This window comes from Catharus ustulatus, chromosome 4 (genome assembly GCF_009819885.2).
Source record: "Catharus ustulatus isolate bCatUst1 chromosome 4, bCatUst1.pri.v2, whole genome shotgun sequence".
Taxonomy (NCBI): Eukaryota; Metazoa; Chordata; class Aves; order Passeriformes; family Turdidae; genus Catharus; species Catharus ustulatus.
In genome coordinates, this window is record NC_046224.1 from 28157341 (window position 1) to 28173191 (window position 15851).

The 15851-nt window shown below is 38.4% G+C and overlaps 1 protein-coding gene across 4 annotated transcripts; it reads left to right on the plus strand.

The window, feature by feature from the left end:
* Window positions 1-128: 128 nt before the first annotated feature.
* GLT8D2 (glycosyltransferase 8 domain containing 2) lies at window positions 129-15814 on the plus strand. 4 transcript variants are annotated; one of them, XM_033056829.2, is made up of 11 exons: window positions 129-574; window positions 1942-2218; window positions 4074-4128; window positions 5474-5569; window positions 6758-6926; window positions 9015-9132; window positions 10473-10557; window positions 12652-12764; window positions 13177-13343; window positions 14539-14651; window positions 15241-15814. In XM_033056829.2, the coding sequence occupies exons 3-11, from the start codon at window positions 4110-4112 to the stop codon at window positions 15411-15413; spliced, it is 1053 nt and encodes a 350-aa protein (XP_032912720.1). In that variant the 5' UTR covers window positions 129-574; window positions 1942-2218; window positions 4074-4109; the 3' UTR covers window positions 15414-15814. The 4 variants fall into 4 exon arrangements, with proteins under 4 accessions (XP_032912720.1, XP_032912721.1, XP_032912719.1 ...); XM_033056830.2 differs by having other exon boundaries at window positions 129-542; XM_033056828.2 differs by having other exon boundaries at window positions 129-2218.
* Window positions 15815-15851: the final 37 nt, after the last annotated feature.

A 15851-nucleotide genomic window follows, 5' to 3' on the forward strand; every position in this document is an offset into this window, starting at 1 on the left:
GCTCCCACAACGCACCGCGCGGCCGGGGCAGCCCGCCGGGGAAGGGGGAGCGCTGACGTGAGGGCGGCGGGTCCGTGTCCCGCCCGTGTCCCGCCCCGCGGCCGCCTCCGCCGCAGCCCGGGCTCGGCACGGCCCCCTCCGCTCCTGCGGCGCCCCCGGGCCCGGCCGTGCTCTAAGGGAGCCCTGCGGAGGGGCTCCGTGCCTGCAGCGCACGCCGCCCGAGGGGTGCTCGGCCACCGCGGAGATGGCGTGTGCTCCTCTGCTTGGGGCACCTCCTCTGCCGCCGAGCCCTCAGAAACGTGTAGCACATTCTCCTTTTTTTTTTTTCTTTTTCTGGTTTTTTTTTTTTTCTTTTTCAGCTGGCTAGTGGTAGGCCAGGCAATGCTGCTGCCTGCGAGGTGTGCGGCGAGAAAGAAATGAGTTGCTGTTTGAGCACTGAGGGCTGAGTTTTGCAACCGAGGTTTCGGTTCTAGAGCTGGCTGCGAGAGCTCTGAGTGAATTGGAAGGCCTCGTTCTGCAGGAGAGGAGCTGCTCTTTCCTGTGTGAGGATGGAGTTGTGTAAGAATATAAACGTGTGAGGCTGAGGGGAATCCAGAGAATGTGTATCTGATACTGAAAGTCTTGTTGAGTTCTACAGCGTAAATTATGATGCTGAGATGTGTAATTGAGGTTGGACATTAGGAGGAATTTCTTCATAGAAAGGGTGATAAGACATTGGAATGGACTGCCGAGGGATGGTGGAGGTGTTTGAGGAAAGACTGGATGTGGCACTTACTGCCTTGTCCAGTTGCCGAGGTGGTGTTTGGTTGTAGGTTGGACTCGGTGGTTTCCGAGTGCTTTTCCAACCCCATTCTGGGATTCTGTGAAGGTGTCACTGCATTGACTGTAATCCCGAGGGTTCTGCCAGGTGAAGGAGCCAGTCCCAGTTCTGCAGGCTCATATGGCTGTGTGCTCCTTAGGTCTGTTCAGATTTCCGTAGAAATCGAAGGGAAGGTGAAAAAAACATGGGTGGATTTTGATGAACATGAGCTTAATACAACTTAAATATCATAGCATAGGAAAACACTAACAGTTGTGGCCATCTGCACAAAGCATGTAACTATATGTTTAACTCTGCAAAATCAGACACAGATAATATAGTTTGGGCATGTTTGAGCCACGTAGTTGAAGCCCCACATTTTTGGCTCATGCAATCTTCATGTAAAGCACTTAGGATATTTAACACCTTTATTGACTACTACTCATAAATTTTACAATTTATGAAATTTTGTAAATTTTGCAAAAATATGAAAAATAATTTAGAGTAGATGTTTATTATTAGTCCTTTCAGTATTCATGAAAGTCTGGTAACAGAACTGTAGTTTATAATTTAAAAAGTTCATTCCTAGAAGAGAGGGACAGAATTCAAATAAAAGAAGTGCTGTAGAAATAAATCTGCAAAAGCATTCCAGGAGAGTTTAGGAGGCATTGTATCACCATGTGCTGGTTACCTTGATCCAAGATCCTTTTGGGCCTAAGCCAGACCTGTGGATTAAATGCTCAAAGATTGGGAAATGAGATGATTCAAGTCAAAATGCCTGTTTAGAGTTGACTTTTGCAAGTTTCCCTTAGCTTTTGACTCTCCTGAACTCTGCCAACAGACACTGTAAAAACTTTGGCCTTCTGTTAGACTTTGGCATGTTGTAGTCTGGCTCTTGCACGCTCGTTACCTGTTCACATTTACCATGAATAATGACTAAAAACATAACTTGTGGCTAGATTTTGGAAGTAACTTCTGGAAGGGTTTGTTTCCTTCTCTTTCCCCCACCCCTTTAAGACTTTTTGTCTTAGGGGATTTGTTTGCAATCTGCTAGCTGAAGCTCTGAGGCAAGTTTGCCAGATCTGGGGCTGCATCATCACTCTGCACATCTGGAAGTGGTTTATGTGCTCTCATTCCTCCAGTGCAGCGTCTGGACTCTGCACTATTCCTCAGCAGCAGAGAAAGGAAAGAAAACCAGCACAACTCCAAAGTAAACTTTGAAGAGTTCGAAAAAGGAATTGAATCGTAAAACTGTTACTGTGCCCTGTAAGGCCCTTGTGTGGGTGACTTCAAAGGAGGATGGTGGTCAAGGACGCTTTGGCAAGAGTGCTTACAGCTGTGGGCTATCTAGGATCCAAGTAAATAGCTCTGCAGCACTTCAGGAGAGAGGAGTTCCGAACATTGTGCTGCTTTGAAGAGGTAAAAAGACTAATTAAGCAGGAAATATCTAAGCAGTAATGTCACTGTTTTTGAGCTTTCCCTTTTGCAGCCCCTCATTTTGTTGCAGGATTTGGCAGCTGAGTTAGGGACTGCCAGGTTCCAGGAAATAACGTCTACAGTCAGAAAAAATGGAGAAAATATTTGCAGGGGAAAAAAAATATACCTCTCTTTCCTTAAAAATCAGTAAGTAATCAATTGGTGTTTCAGAGGCTTAGGAATGCTGTAGTTTTAGAACTCAGACTTGTGTGAGAGTCTGTCTTTGGATTTTAAAGTTTAAAACATGGTTCAGTTTATGTGGATTTAATAATTTCTGGAGATAACATGAAGCTGTGGCTGTGCTGCTTTCATCTTGCAGTGATCATCAGGACTGTTTGTGGCTATTGTTACAAGTGCTAATTCAAAGATAGTAGACAGCTGTGTGGAAATCAGGAAAAGATTTTGATCAGCTAAAGTGGGGTTAGAAAACTAGTCCAAGAGTGTAGCAGGTTCTGTTGTCTCTCTGCTTACCTAAATGAGTAAATTTTCTAAATGTAAAAGAAAGCAATACTTCTGTGTAATGCATGAGAGAAAGGCTTTCTCAGCTGTGTTTTTTTCCGACAGATAAACTTGATTTCCTCTGTGTAAATTAATGCCACATGACGAGAATGGTCTGCTGGAATGTAGATAAGTAGTGCAGATGTGGAAGAACTTCCAGAATGCTCATTTCTCACTGCAATTTAGTCATTAGCTGGGACTTAAATACATGTGAATATTAGTGGTTTGTAAACAAGACCACATCTTAGATTTTATATATATATTTTTGTTGTTGTTGTCATCTGACTTGTTGGTCAAAGTAGAGACTGATTTAGGATGCTGCCTGAACTTGAGCACTAACCAATGAGAGTGGGTCAATTTCAAGAATTTTTGCTACTCTGTCTGATTTGTCAAGGAGGTGGAACAAACTTCATTTTTATGAGTGCACAGAACCCAACTTACATTTTTGTGCTGTAATGTGTCCATATCTGTATATGTGGGATCAGGAAAGATCATTTTCTGTTCTATCCCTGCATAGCATAGAAGTTTGATCACACAGTTGGATTTTCCTCTCCCCCTCAACTTCTGGTGCTGTTTTTTACTGTTGGTGGTTGTTGTTTTGGTTGTGTGGTTTGTGTTTTCTTTCATAAACAGTTTTGGGTCCAGCATTCAAACGAATGTTGTATTTCTCATAATCCTGTACTTTAGGGCTTATGATCTGGCTTCTCAGCCATGGCTGCTCTCAAGCCTGGATTAAAAGCACAGTTTTAGGGAAGGCTACTGTCTTTTCTTCAGCAAGCACACAAAATGTGCATAAATACAAGCTACACTACATGCACTGGAAGGATACGGCTGTAAGAAAATATTCTTGCTATTACTTTGAAATTTTTTGAGGGTCTAGAAGACACTGCCCTGGTCTAAGATTCCCATATATTTGGGAATGCATACTCCAGCAAGACATTGGTATTTATTGTAATTACTATATTTGAGGTGAAATCGGAGATAAATATGTTTCTAAATTGCATTAGTGGGTATTTTAATACTTCTTTGCACATTATCTTAAAATGTACTAAAAATTGCCTACTGGTGTAGATGATCAGATGGGATTTATGAAAATTAATAATAAAAATCTTTCTAACCTATAATACTAGTTATTTGTTCAAAAACAAAGAGGTAATTACAGAGATTAATTGCAGTTTTACCAGTTCTGCAGTAAAATATGATAATCTAAAACCTAGATGTTTATATAACTAACTAAAATTCACTTCTGGCATTAATGATATGTCTCTCCTTTTTTTTTTTTATTTTTTTTTTTTTTTAGTTTGCCACAGATCACAGTTCTCATCCAACAGGACACATGGCTCTTTTAAAGAAAAGTAAGAGAGATTAAAAGCATTTGAAAGATATATTTTTTAAGAGAGGACAGAAATGTCAAATCCAATTTCTCATGCAACCATTGTCATAGTTGCATACAAATTTATGGTTCTAGTATTACTAAATTATGCTCAAGTTTAAGTATGCAAATAAATCTTTTCCTGATAACTGTGTCAGATAAGTACCACCATAATTCACATTAATTTAAAATTACTCAATGCTTTACTACATGAGGCTGGAGATTGTGACATTTCCCACCAATATTGCAAATAGAGCAGAGCACTGAAGCTGAATTTTTCAGATCTCTGCACATTAGTGCTGTTCATACTCAATATTGAGGTGTGCCCCCAAGAAATTTGGGGTTCTCATCAGCTGTAAGGGTCAGTGACTGAAAATGGACTTTTGTCTGTACTTATGTGCCCAAAATTTCTCAGAAGTCAATGGGCTTTTTCCTCAGCTGGTTTAAATTACTGCAGGTTTTGTTTACCAGTTTCAATCAAGTCTCATGCTTGGTTGTGGCCAGTTGGCCATTTTGATTAAATTAGATCAAAATTCAGTTCCCTTTGCTCTTTTAAGCACCTTAAATACATTTTATGATGGTGCAAAGTAACAAAGTAATCTGAAACAAAGAACACCCATCATCCTGTTGATGAAGGCAGTGTATTCCTTCCCTGCTGTGCTTGGTGAACTGTCCCAACATATATTCTTCTACAAGACAGTCTTCTAGGAACTAAAATTCAGAATATACAGTCAGGTCTTTGCCTTGCTTTTGATTTTAAGTTACCCTGTTGAAATAAGTATTTTTAAATATTTTGAAACATTCCTGGTTTCACTAGCATGGTGGATTTGTTCTAGAATTTTTAGGGTTTTGCTCAAATACACCTTCAGGATCTGAACATTGAAATACATAAAAAAATTATTCTGTGTCAGAATTTTTATCAGGGAAACATGACAGAATGGAAGGGCTACATAAAAATAATTAACTCATTAAGTGAGTGTAAACAGTCTAGCCAGGAAAAAATGTTCCAAGCTCCTGGTAAAATTCAGAAACATTTAAATTTTCTAGGATGGATAACCCATATATATTGGGAGTCTTATGATTTAGTGAGAAAATTAACCATGAAAATCAGATAGTTGGAGATTACTTTAATAAGGGAGAGTTACTGTTGTGTTTCTAACGTAAAATTTTTAGCTTGATCAAATAATATGAGAAAAACACCACAAATAAAGGTTATCAAATTCTTCTATCGTCTGTACGGGTTGCAAATTGGATTTTTTTTTTCTTCATCACATACTTGGGAGTTAGTTGTTACATTGATTGTTAACACATTCTCCCTCTTGTTTCAGTTAACCAGATCTTACTGTTACTTCTTGTCTTAACTGTGTGTGCTATTCTGTATAATAAAGTTCACCAAGTGCCATTGGCATTAAGAAATGAAACAGGTAAGTGACTCACACTTCAGTTTCATTTATGTTCCTGTTTTATATTCCTTATGTCTTAACTTGAACAACACTTTTCACTTTATTGAATCCTGTTTGTCCTGCAGTAAGGAGCTACTCACACTGTTGCATATGGTCTGGGATGAAAAACATTTTGCTTCTCAGTTACTTGAATAAAATTATAGGAGATTGAAAATGATGACTAAGAATTGAATTCTGATTAAGTTTTTTTCCAGATGTCACTGATGTAGATGGATGCTAGAGTGTATCCTTACCTTGAGCTGAATAGATTGGAATTGTCAAGTGGTAATAAACTTTGATCACAACCTGCCTCCTTGGCTGTTGGCTTGGAATGTTCTTGGCCTGATTATTCATTTCAGATAGACCATCAAATCTTCAGATTTACAGCAGAAGTTTTAGCTGGATTTTTTATAGTTACAAAAACTTGCTAGGGTTAATACGGTTGGACTATTATTAACTGTTTATATAAGTAGCTTACTCCCTGTTCCCAAGGTAGACAAACTCTATCTTGATAGAAATAATTTCTTTTCAGTGTATTTTTGTTGGGGTTCTTATGACTATAATTGTTATGTTTTAACCAGTGTAATTATATCTGTATAAGTTTTGTAAGTTAATAACTGCTAATCAGGGAAAAAAGTCTTTAGCAGGAATGTGACCTGATTGAATATACTTTGGGTTTTTTGCCTTATATCATTAGCAACTTCCTGATGGTACAAAATTTTGCACTCTTCCTTTCTAGCCAGCATGCCAAAGCAGCAGAGCTCATGCAATCGCACTGTTTCTTTGATTTATCACCTTCCTTTGGTAATTTTAGAACTTATTGTTCAGTTTGTCCTAAATATAACTGAGAAGTAGAAATCTCAAAGGTATTCAAACCTCTCTAGAATTCATATGAATAAGCAGCTACATGAAGGACAGGCTGAATTGTGCCCCTGCTGAGTAGAAGATGCCAAGAGCTCATTTATTCTGTTTGGAGTCATCCAACAGTCCAGTCAACCTGCAAGTGGTTCTGGATTAGCAGCAGCTCAAGCTATGTGCCTTCCTGGAGGGAGATGTGTGTAGATGTGATAAGGAAAAATGGAGTGGTGATAAAATGATTTCACTGTTTATGGTAGTGCTTGCTCATTTTTGTGACCCAGCTCTGATGTAAAATGGTTTTGTTGCCTGTAGTGGATTTGGAGAGCCCTGAGGAAATGGAAGAAGAAATCCCAGTGGTGATCTGCGCTGCTGCAGGCAGGATGGGTGCAGCTGTAGCAGCCATCAGCAGCATCTACAGCAACACAGAGGCCAATGTTGTGTTCTACATCATTGGGCTGAAGACAACCATCCCTCATATTCGGTACACACCAGCTTGCTTTGTTTTGGGCTGTGATTAGAGCCATGTTGTTGTCCCCCTAGCACAGGCATAACCACTTTTGGACTTCAGAGGAATTTTCAGGGAAATATAGTGGTATTGGTAGAAACCCCCAGGATTCTGTATGTGATGGAAGAAGGATCGCTTTGTCCTCCACAAGGCACTGACTAGTGCAAAGGGGTGTGATATTTCACAGTGATATGGCAGGCCATGCCATACCTGTTCTTCTCAGCTTTTTGTAGATAGGCTGCAGAAGAGTCTGTAGTAAGGTAGGGGTACACTGCCTACTTGTCACCATCCCACTTTGTGCCACTGCACTTACCTCTCCTCGGATGCTGGGTCTTCAGCTTCACAGTAGAAAAACTTTCTGTTTAAAGCAAATTTCAGTCAAGACAATGTATTAAAGTTAGAAAAAGAGACCCAGAAAGTATTGTGATGACTTTCCTTTCTTTCCCTTTTACTTAATTCCTTTTCTTCTCATTTCCTTTCATGAAATGAGAATTGTTAATTTTATGACAGGAAATGGAATCTCGGGATTTCAATGAATATCCATCTCATTAAATTTCAGTTCATTTCACAGCACTTCATTTCCTTCCATTCAATTTAATTGTTTTCACTTAATTTCAGAATTTTCTTTTTCTCAATTTCACTGCATTATATTTTCCTTTCTGTCCTTTTTACTTTAATCCTTAATTTCTCATTTTATTTCCTTTCATGAAATGAAATCTCAAGATTCCAATTAATATAATTTCTTGAAGATTCATCTCATTTCAATGCACTTTGATGCCTTGAGAGGTTACCTAGAACAGAGGCTAAACAGTGTTAAAGTAGGTATTTATTAAAAAGGCCTTCAAAGTTACACCTTGGGCACTACCAGAGCCTGGCTGTGGCTACACTTAGGATGGATAGAGCCTATGACAACAGGTCATGAGTTTTCCCACTTTTATAAGTTCTGGTCCATTTACATATTGGGGTTAATTATCCAATTACAGCTCCAGGTTTTGAAGTCCCACCCTCCCAGATTGCACTCCTCAATTTGCTGTTGTTTACACTTTTTAGGCCTGAAGCTGCAATGGTACCATTGGTTCTCAGGCTGGAAAAGGGTTCTTTTGTCTAACTAAACTGTGGAGAACTTGCTAATACTTTAAATCAAATTCAGAGTTATATACTAATGCAGTACAGAATCTGGAAAATATGAAAGCTAAAACTTAAGGCATCAACTTCATTTCATCCCATTCCCTTTCATTTATTTCACTTCATTACATAGTTTTCTTATTTTCTTTTAATTTAATTATGATTCATGTCCCTTCTTTTCATTTCACTTCATTCCATGATTTCTCATTTAGTTTCCTTCCATGAGATGAGAATTCTTCATTTCATGAAAGGAAGTAATATCCTGATATTTCAATGAATGTAATTTCATGAAGTTTCAGTTCTTTATGTTTCAGTGTTCAAATTTGCAAACGTCTTGAAGGAGGACCAAGTTGTGAATACCAACTAAAACATTTCTTAGCAGTTCTCACCTCTGACTACTTCACTTCTGTGACCTTTGTACCTGCAATTTGTGTCAGGAGAGAAAGTAAACAATGGTGATAAGAAATCTGACAAAAATAAGAAAATTAATTTAGTCTAAAAAAAACATAATTAGGAGGTGATGTAGAAGTCATTTGGAAGAACATAAAGCTGCAAAAGGGAAAAAACTAACCTCAGCTTTATAAGCACCGTAGATAGGATAAGAAATAATCATCTTTAGTTATAGTGAGAAAACCTAGAAGAATATAATTTATTGGAGTAGTGGTGAAAGATGAGTTGTTTGGGGTACATATGGAAATTTTGGGAGTGGCACGGGGTGTTGGTTTTGTTGAGGTTTTGTGGGGGATTTTTTGTATTTTAAGAACAGGTTTAACAAAGATCTGTGTGCAATAGCTGTAGACATAAATTATTCTGTCTTGAGATAGAATAGATTAAGTGAGCTTTCAAGGTCTCTTATTATTCTCTTAAGTGTCTGTGAATTTCATACTGGAAGTACTACCACACACTTGATATATCTTTTATCACTTCTTTCCATCACAGAAAATGGATTGAAAATTCTAAACTGAAAGAAATAAAATTTAAGGTTGTGGAATTCAATCCTATGGTACTAAAAGGAAAAATCAGACAAGATGCATCACGTCCTGAGCTACTGCAGCCTGTGAGTCAATGAAAGCCACATAAAAAATTATTGAGGTTATTTAATACTTAATATAGGCTTTAAAATGTCCTAGATCTGTTCCATTTCATGGAGGGTGTGTGTGTATGTGTCTCTTCCAATGCATGAGCCAATGACCATGAGACAAAATTAGTCAGAGTGACAGTCGGCATAAACAAGAGATGTTGCGTGCTTTTCATGCAATGAGTACTGCATCTCTAGAATTCCTTGCTGAAAGGTCTTGTGGATGTAAAAATGTACAGGGGTTCAGTTAGGATCGAAGTTCATATTTAGGTCACATCTAGGTCTTGAACTCAAATAGCTGAAAGCCAGGAGAATACATGGAGCAACTGTTCTGGATGCTTGCTCTATTTTTATTTTTCATTTTTCTGAGCATTTGGTTAGGACCCTCTGAAGGCAGAGGCTGAGTAAAATGTTCTGAATTTTTATGGCTGTTCTTACATTCTCAGTCCCCTTTCCCTCTGCTCTGTTCTTCCTTGCTGTTGTAGAAGTTGTTAACCCCTGTCTGTGCCACCAGTCAAATCATTCCTTTAGAGTGAATTGATGATACTATTCCATTTTGAAGTGTTTGATGTGATGTATGCTGTAAAAACGCACTAGGAAGAGCATTGGCAGCAGATCCAGAAAGGTGTTCCTTCTCTCCACTGCACTGGTGAGGCTGCATCCGAAGTGCTGTGTCCAGTTCTGAGCCCACCAGTACAAGAAAGATAGGGACTTACTGTGGCAAGTCCAGTACAGGCTGCAAAGATGTTTAAGAGGCTGAAGCATCTTTTCTATAAGAAGCTGAAAGAGTTGAGGGTGTGTCAATCTGGAGAAGATTTGGGAGGATTTTATCAGCATATATAAATATTTGAGGGGAGGGACAAGAGACAATGGGCACAAATAACATGGAATTCCCTCTGGGCTAAAGAAAAGACTTTTTAAACTGTGAGTCTAAAAGTCTCAGGTTGCCCAGAGAGTCTATTGTCTCCATCTGCAGGCATATTCAGAACCCAACTGGGCATGTTCCCTGTCAGCTTGAAACTGAAGAGGGAGGTTGAACAAGATGATCTCAAAAGGCCCCTTCCAGCCTAAGGATTCTGTGAAGAAGCAACAGTTTTAGGCTGCACGGTTAGGGTCATAGTGGATAAATAATAGCAGCAATAATAGTAATAATACTGGCTTTGAGACAGTAGTAAAGCTATGGGGAGGAGGCAAGTGGTCACTGATTAGTGCTCAATAAAAAGAGAAATTCCAACCAACCTAATAGATGACAGAAGCCTGAGATTATTGCGTTAAACAGCTTTACCATTTAGTCTTTACCTTTTCTTTCTCTTCAATAGCTGAATTTCGTTCGATTTTATCTTCCTTTGCTTATCCAGAAACATGAGAAAGTAATATATTTGGATGATGATGTCATTGTTCAAGGTAAGCTCTTGTATAAGAACAGTTTCTAAAAGAATTAAAATCAAAGTTATTGCAGCTTTTGCAACTACTTGGAAATATGAGATATAATGGAAACTGAGGCAGCTGCTAGGAGTGTTAAATTTAGGGGAAATGCAAAAAATCTGTTTGTTTAAATGAAAGTTTGAGGAAGAACTTACCTGCATCTATTTTGAACAATTGTGATCTAAATTATGTGTGGGTTTCATTTTAATTGATTCTGGTCAATTGCAGAAAGATACCATGGATTTTACTCAGATGCTGCAATGTTTACTAAGTCTGTGACATGCATTTCCTGCTAGTATTTAAATACTCACAAATCCTACCAATTCCTTATCCAGAACTGTTGTTCTTGGGAGCAAAAGGAATTTACTCAAATAAGAGGATAGAAGCTCCAAATACTCAAAATATGGTTTTGAGCATCTTCAGCTCAGAATATAGAGCAATTTGCAGAGAATCACAAAGATTTCAGAGTTTCTAGTAAAGTGGGAGCAATTAGAAGACATTCAAATCCTGGCAAAATCTTATCATCAAAGTAATCTCTTTTGAAGATCAATTTTTTTTTTAAAGATTAATTTCTTGTGAGTTTTTTCTGTTCTATTTCCCAGCTGTTGTGTTTCTTTCTCTGTAGACCTGTTGTCTTCATATTTGTTTTATCACATTTTCTTGTTATTTTAAAGTACTTTTTCAGCCAGAGTGTTGTGCTTTAACCCTGGTGGGCAACTAGGCAAAATTTCCTTTGGGAAGGATTGAGTATAACTATAACAAACTTTTTGGCCTAAATTAGTCTGCTGTAAGAACATTAAGACCAGTGGATTTACACATGACAAAAGCATAGTTCTCCACTACTTTTCTACACCTTTTCATAGTTTTGTCTCTTTAGAGGCAGATTTCAGACCACCTGCACCTAAATATAAAAGACAACTAATCCGTTCTGCCTTATTTTAATTTGCTATAGACTACCTATCGCAGTTCTCCAACATGGGTGTTTCCAGTGGCAATCTCTGCTTTTTGGTTTTGTTGTTCTGTCTGTCATCAGTGGTCAGCATCAATATTTAATTCTTTGAAAGGTTCCAGGTTCTTCATTTAGACTCCAGTTTCAGGAGCAGCTCAAGCTGAGCCCACCACTGCCCAGTCACCCTCTCTGCACCTGTGTTCACCAGCACTAGGCTCCCTCTTGCCCTGGGGGTGTCAGCTGTGGTGAATGTGAAGCTGCAGGATAAAGCTGCAGTTTCAAATTACACCTGATGGTAGGTGCTGTTGACCAAGTGGCCTCTTCTGTCCTAGACAGCTCCTCTTACTTGTGTAACCTGCAGTTGTACTGCTGCAGGAGCAGCTGATTCAGCTGTTTGACCTGACAGAAAACCAGCAGTACAAAAAGTAAAAGAGATGAAAGCAAAAGTAAAACTGGAAACTGTAAAGAGTTGGGATGCAGGTTCACTCAATTGCTGTGACAGTGCTTCTCACCTGTCCTGAAACTATTCTGGCACATCTTGGGTTCCTGACAGTCAGATGATGGATGAGGTGCCAGGCATTGCAAGGTTTCCCTCACCAAGAAAGAGTTGGATGAGTCATGAAGCCAGCAGGGGTGGTCAAGTGACACGCACATTTCAAGCAGCCATTGCTGGGAATCCAAGTATCTTCCTAGGAGGTGTGTGTGTATATATATATATATATATAGATATATATACACCATAACACCAGGCAAAACCTCATATTTTCAAGACATTGAACTGGCATGTTTGTGGGACTTGAAGAGGCTCAGAAAAATTGCCTGTGCCCTTCCTCTCTGTAGACTCAATGAATGCACAAGTTTGTAACCAGGCTTATTAACAGTCCTATCAGCTTCTGCTCTGGCTGATTTTGGACAACCAGAATGTGAACAGATTGAATACTAATGATAATGTCTAAAGACAGACACTAGGCATCCAGGTGCAAATTTGAAAATGGTCCCCTATTACAAAATTAAATAGGGGCTATCCTTAAAAACTGGTATATTTATAAGTAAGATATGAGACCTATCAGCTCTGTAGCAGTGCAGTGGATGTTGTCTGGTGCTTGTGACCTTTCTGTATGCAGGTGACATCCAGGAACTCTATGATACTAAGTTAGCTCCTGGACATGCAGCAGCTTTTTCAGATGACTGTGATCTGCCTTCTACACATGAAATGATTAGAAGTGTAGGCATGCAGGTAAGATGCCATTCTGGAATTCTAATAATGAATGTGTTTGCTCAGAAATGTAAGATGTTTTTATGTGTTTTCCCCAAAGTGACAGTTTTATGTATATAGATAGCTTTGTAATAGTTGTACAGGTAATTAAGGACTTTTTGTAGCGGTACAATTGCTGCCTTATTTAGTGTGGGCTACCAAAAGACAAATAAGGGAAAAGCCTTATTAAAGTTCTATGCTACAATACTGTGGAAAAAGTAACTTGGAAGTATCCTGCCTTACAGCCTTGTCGTATGGAACTCACAACAGGTAATCACCATCTAAAAATTCCTCTTTGGAAGGGCATATTTAGTCTCCTCAGCAAGAGTGAGGTGCATTTACATGTATCTGTATAGAGATTCATAAGGGATGAACATACTTTTTTATTTCTTAGAACACATACATGGGATTCCTGGACTACAGAAAGCAAGCCATTAGAGATCTTGGCATCAGCCCCAGCACCTGCTCCTTTAATCCTGGAGTAATTGTTGCTAACATGACTGAATGGAAACATCAGCGGATTACAAAGCAGTTGGAAAAGTGGATGCAAAGAAATGTAGAGTATGTGTAGAAATCTGGCTTTGCACTTAACTTTTAATGCTTGGTTTACAATTTAACTTTCTGTTTAAAAGTTCTTACAGTTTTTTTTAAAGCCCAAGCAGTCTTTCTTTTGAGATCTTGTCAAGTGAAGTAACTCATGTTCCAGCATTTTCTTCCATCTGTTTAAATCTGACCAATTCCATACCAGGAAATGGCCACTTGGAATTTTAGTCTTGTGTTCAATCACAAACCACACTTAAGCCTGAGGGACAATTGAGAACATGTGGTTCTCATCTTGGGTGACCAACTTAGCCTGGGATGAAGCCACTGAATGATCTTCCCTTCCTGAGGCTAGCTTAAAGGAGGAGGAATGTTTCCATCTTTGCCTGGGGACTCTGCTGTTGTAGCATCAGCCAAGCTGTAATTGTGTATCATCTTTTTTTAAAATACAATAGAAAACACTTCTTTTTCTCTAGTAGATGAAGTTTTACATTATATCTTTTTGTTATTGACCACAAATAAATTGTTACACAGTGAAACAATCACCATTTTAAAAATTAGTTCCGTTAACCTATATTTGAGAACTTGGTGTTTATTTTCTTTCTCTGCGAAGGATTAAGTTTAAATTAGTAAGATAAAACTGACATTGCTATTGTGCTGTGTCCATTACTTGTTAGTTTCCACCTTCCAATGCCTCCTCTTACCATGGTTAGGTTTGATCTGGCGCTGGATTTATCACAAAATTCATAGGAAACTGATACTCTTTAGATACTAATTTATGCTAACTAGGCTTTGACAAAATCCAGCTGGAGGTTAATTTAAAGGTCTAAAAGCTGGGGAGAGAGAAAGAAGAAAGGGGTAATTAAAAACTTGGAAAAATGTGCATTTTCTTAAGAAACCAGGCTAAATGATGTTTGCTTTATGTTAAAAGCTTTTTTCTTACAGTTAACTTTGTCAGTCTTGAGAACTATAGTCTGTATGTAGAAAAAAATTGGTTTCATGTTGAGTCTGACTCCCGTTTTACTTGCAACAACTCACTCCACAGGAATTGGAGTTGCAAATATAATCAATTAACAGCACAAGGAAGGAGTATGCTGAAAACAGATCTGTTCAAAATTATTTTTAATTTTGCCAGATACCTATTTTTAATCTTCTACCTTTAGTACAAAAGATTCCTCAAGGTTTTGAACATATTGTTTTATTTTTCCTTTTTCAGGGAAAACCTCTATAGCAGCACTCTTGGGGGAGGTGTGGCAACCTCTCCAATGCTGATTGTATTTCATGGAAAATATTCCTCTATTAATCCTATGTGGCACATAAGGCATCTTGGTAAGTTTGATTTCTTACTGTTTACAAGTTGGAACTAAGGTGAGTTTGTGCGATTCCTGTACAAGACCTTATGTGACTTTACCTCATTTGCCACGTGGAAAGAATATATGAAATATCTGAATATAGTGAGAGACTGAAAAAAAATCAGTATTTTTCTAGGTACAGTGGAAGATAAGGGGGGCCTGGCAGTGTTTGTTGTCAACATTCTGGAGGATGTAGTTACCTTTCACCTGGGAGTGATGAATTCTCCTAGGAAAAACATAATGGCTTAGCTGCTATGGTAAAATTAATAGATTTTACTTTGCTTTTAATCTCAGCTATGGCTACATGTTAAAAATGTTGAAAGAGGAAACTTTGAGAGAGAGGAAGCTTGCTGAGATTTTTTTGCTGATGCAACATAAAGAGGCATCAAGCTGAAAAAAGCTACTCTATCATACAGCTAGTTGTAAATTAACATGAAAGCATACTAATCACACTTCTGAAAAAAAGTCACTTGATTTTTGACTCACTCTTTAGTGCCTTCCATTATAAAAAACTGCATTTTTCTTTCTTTTCTTTTTTTTTTTTTTTTTTTAATTTACCCATGCAGGTTGGAGTCCTGATGCCCGTTACTCAGAGCAATTTCTTCAAGAAGCTAAATTACTTCACTGGAATGGGAGATACAAACCTTGGGACTACCCCAGTGTCCACACTGATCTCTGGGAAAACTGGTTTATTCCTGACCCTTCAGGGAAGTTCAAATTAACTCGTCCTGATAGCTGAAATACCGCAAAATGTAGCGTATGGGATGCATTTCATAGTTTGAGATGCAACATGTTGTATGATTAATTGATTTTAGAAAATGAAGTATGTTAAAAACATGAATAACTGACCATCAGTTTTGTGTGCTTATGGCAGGAGAGAGACTGGAGTACACAGTACACAGTTCAGATTATCCTGACTTTCATGTAAGGTGAGAAAACGTTTACCTAATGATGAACACTTACAGAGATGAAATTCAGTGCTAGACAGTGTGCTTTAATTTAAGGTCTTGCTAAGATTCCAAAGTCTTCTGGTAGAAAAAGCTACACAGCAGATAGCTGCAGTGTTATGTACAAGAAGTGTTTAGTTATCTAGCCCACATTAAACAGCCTGAATTGAAAACCTGGGCACATGTTACTGAGTTCTGTTGTGTGGTGCCTCTGTTTTGTGGCATTTCTG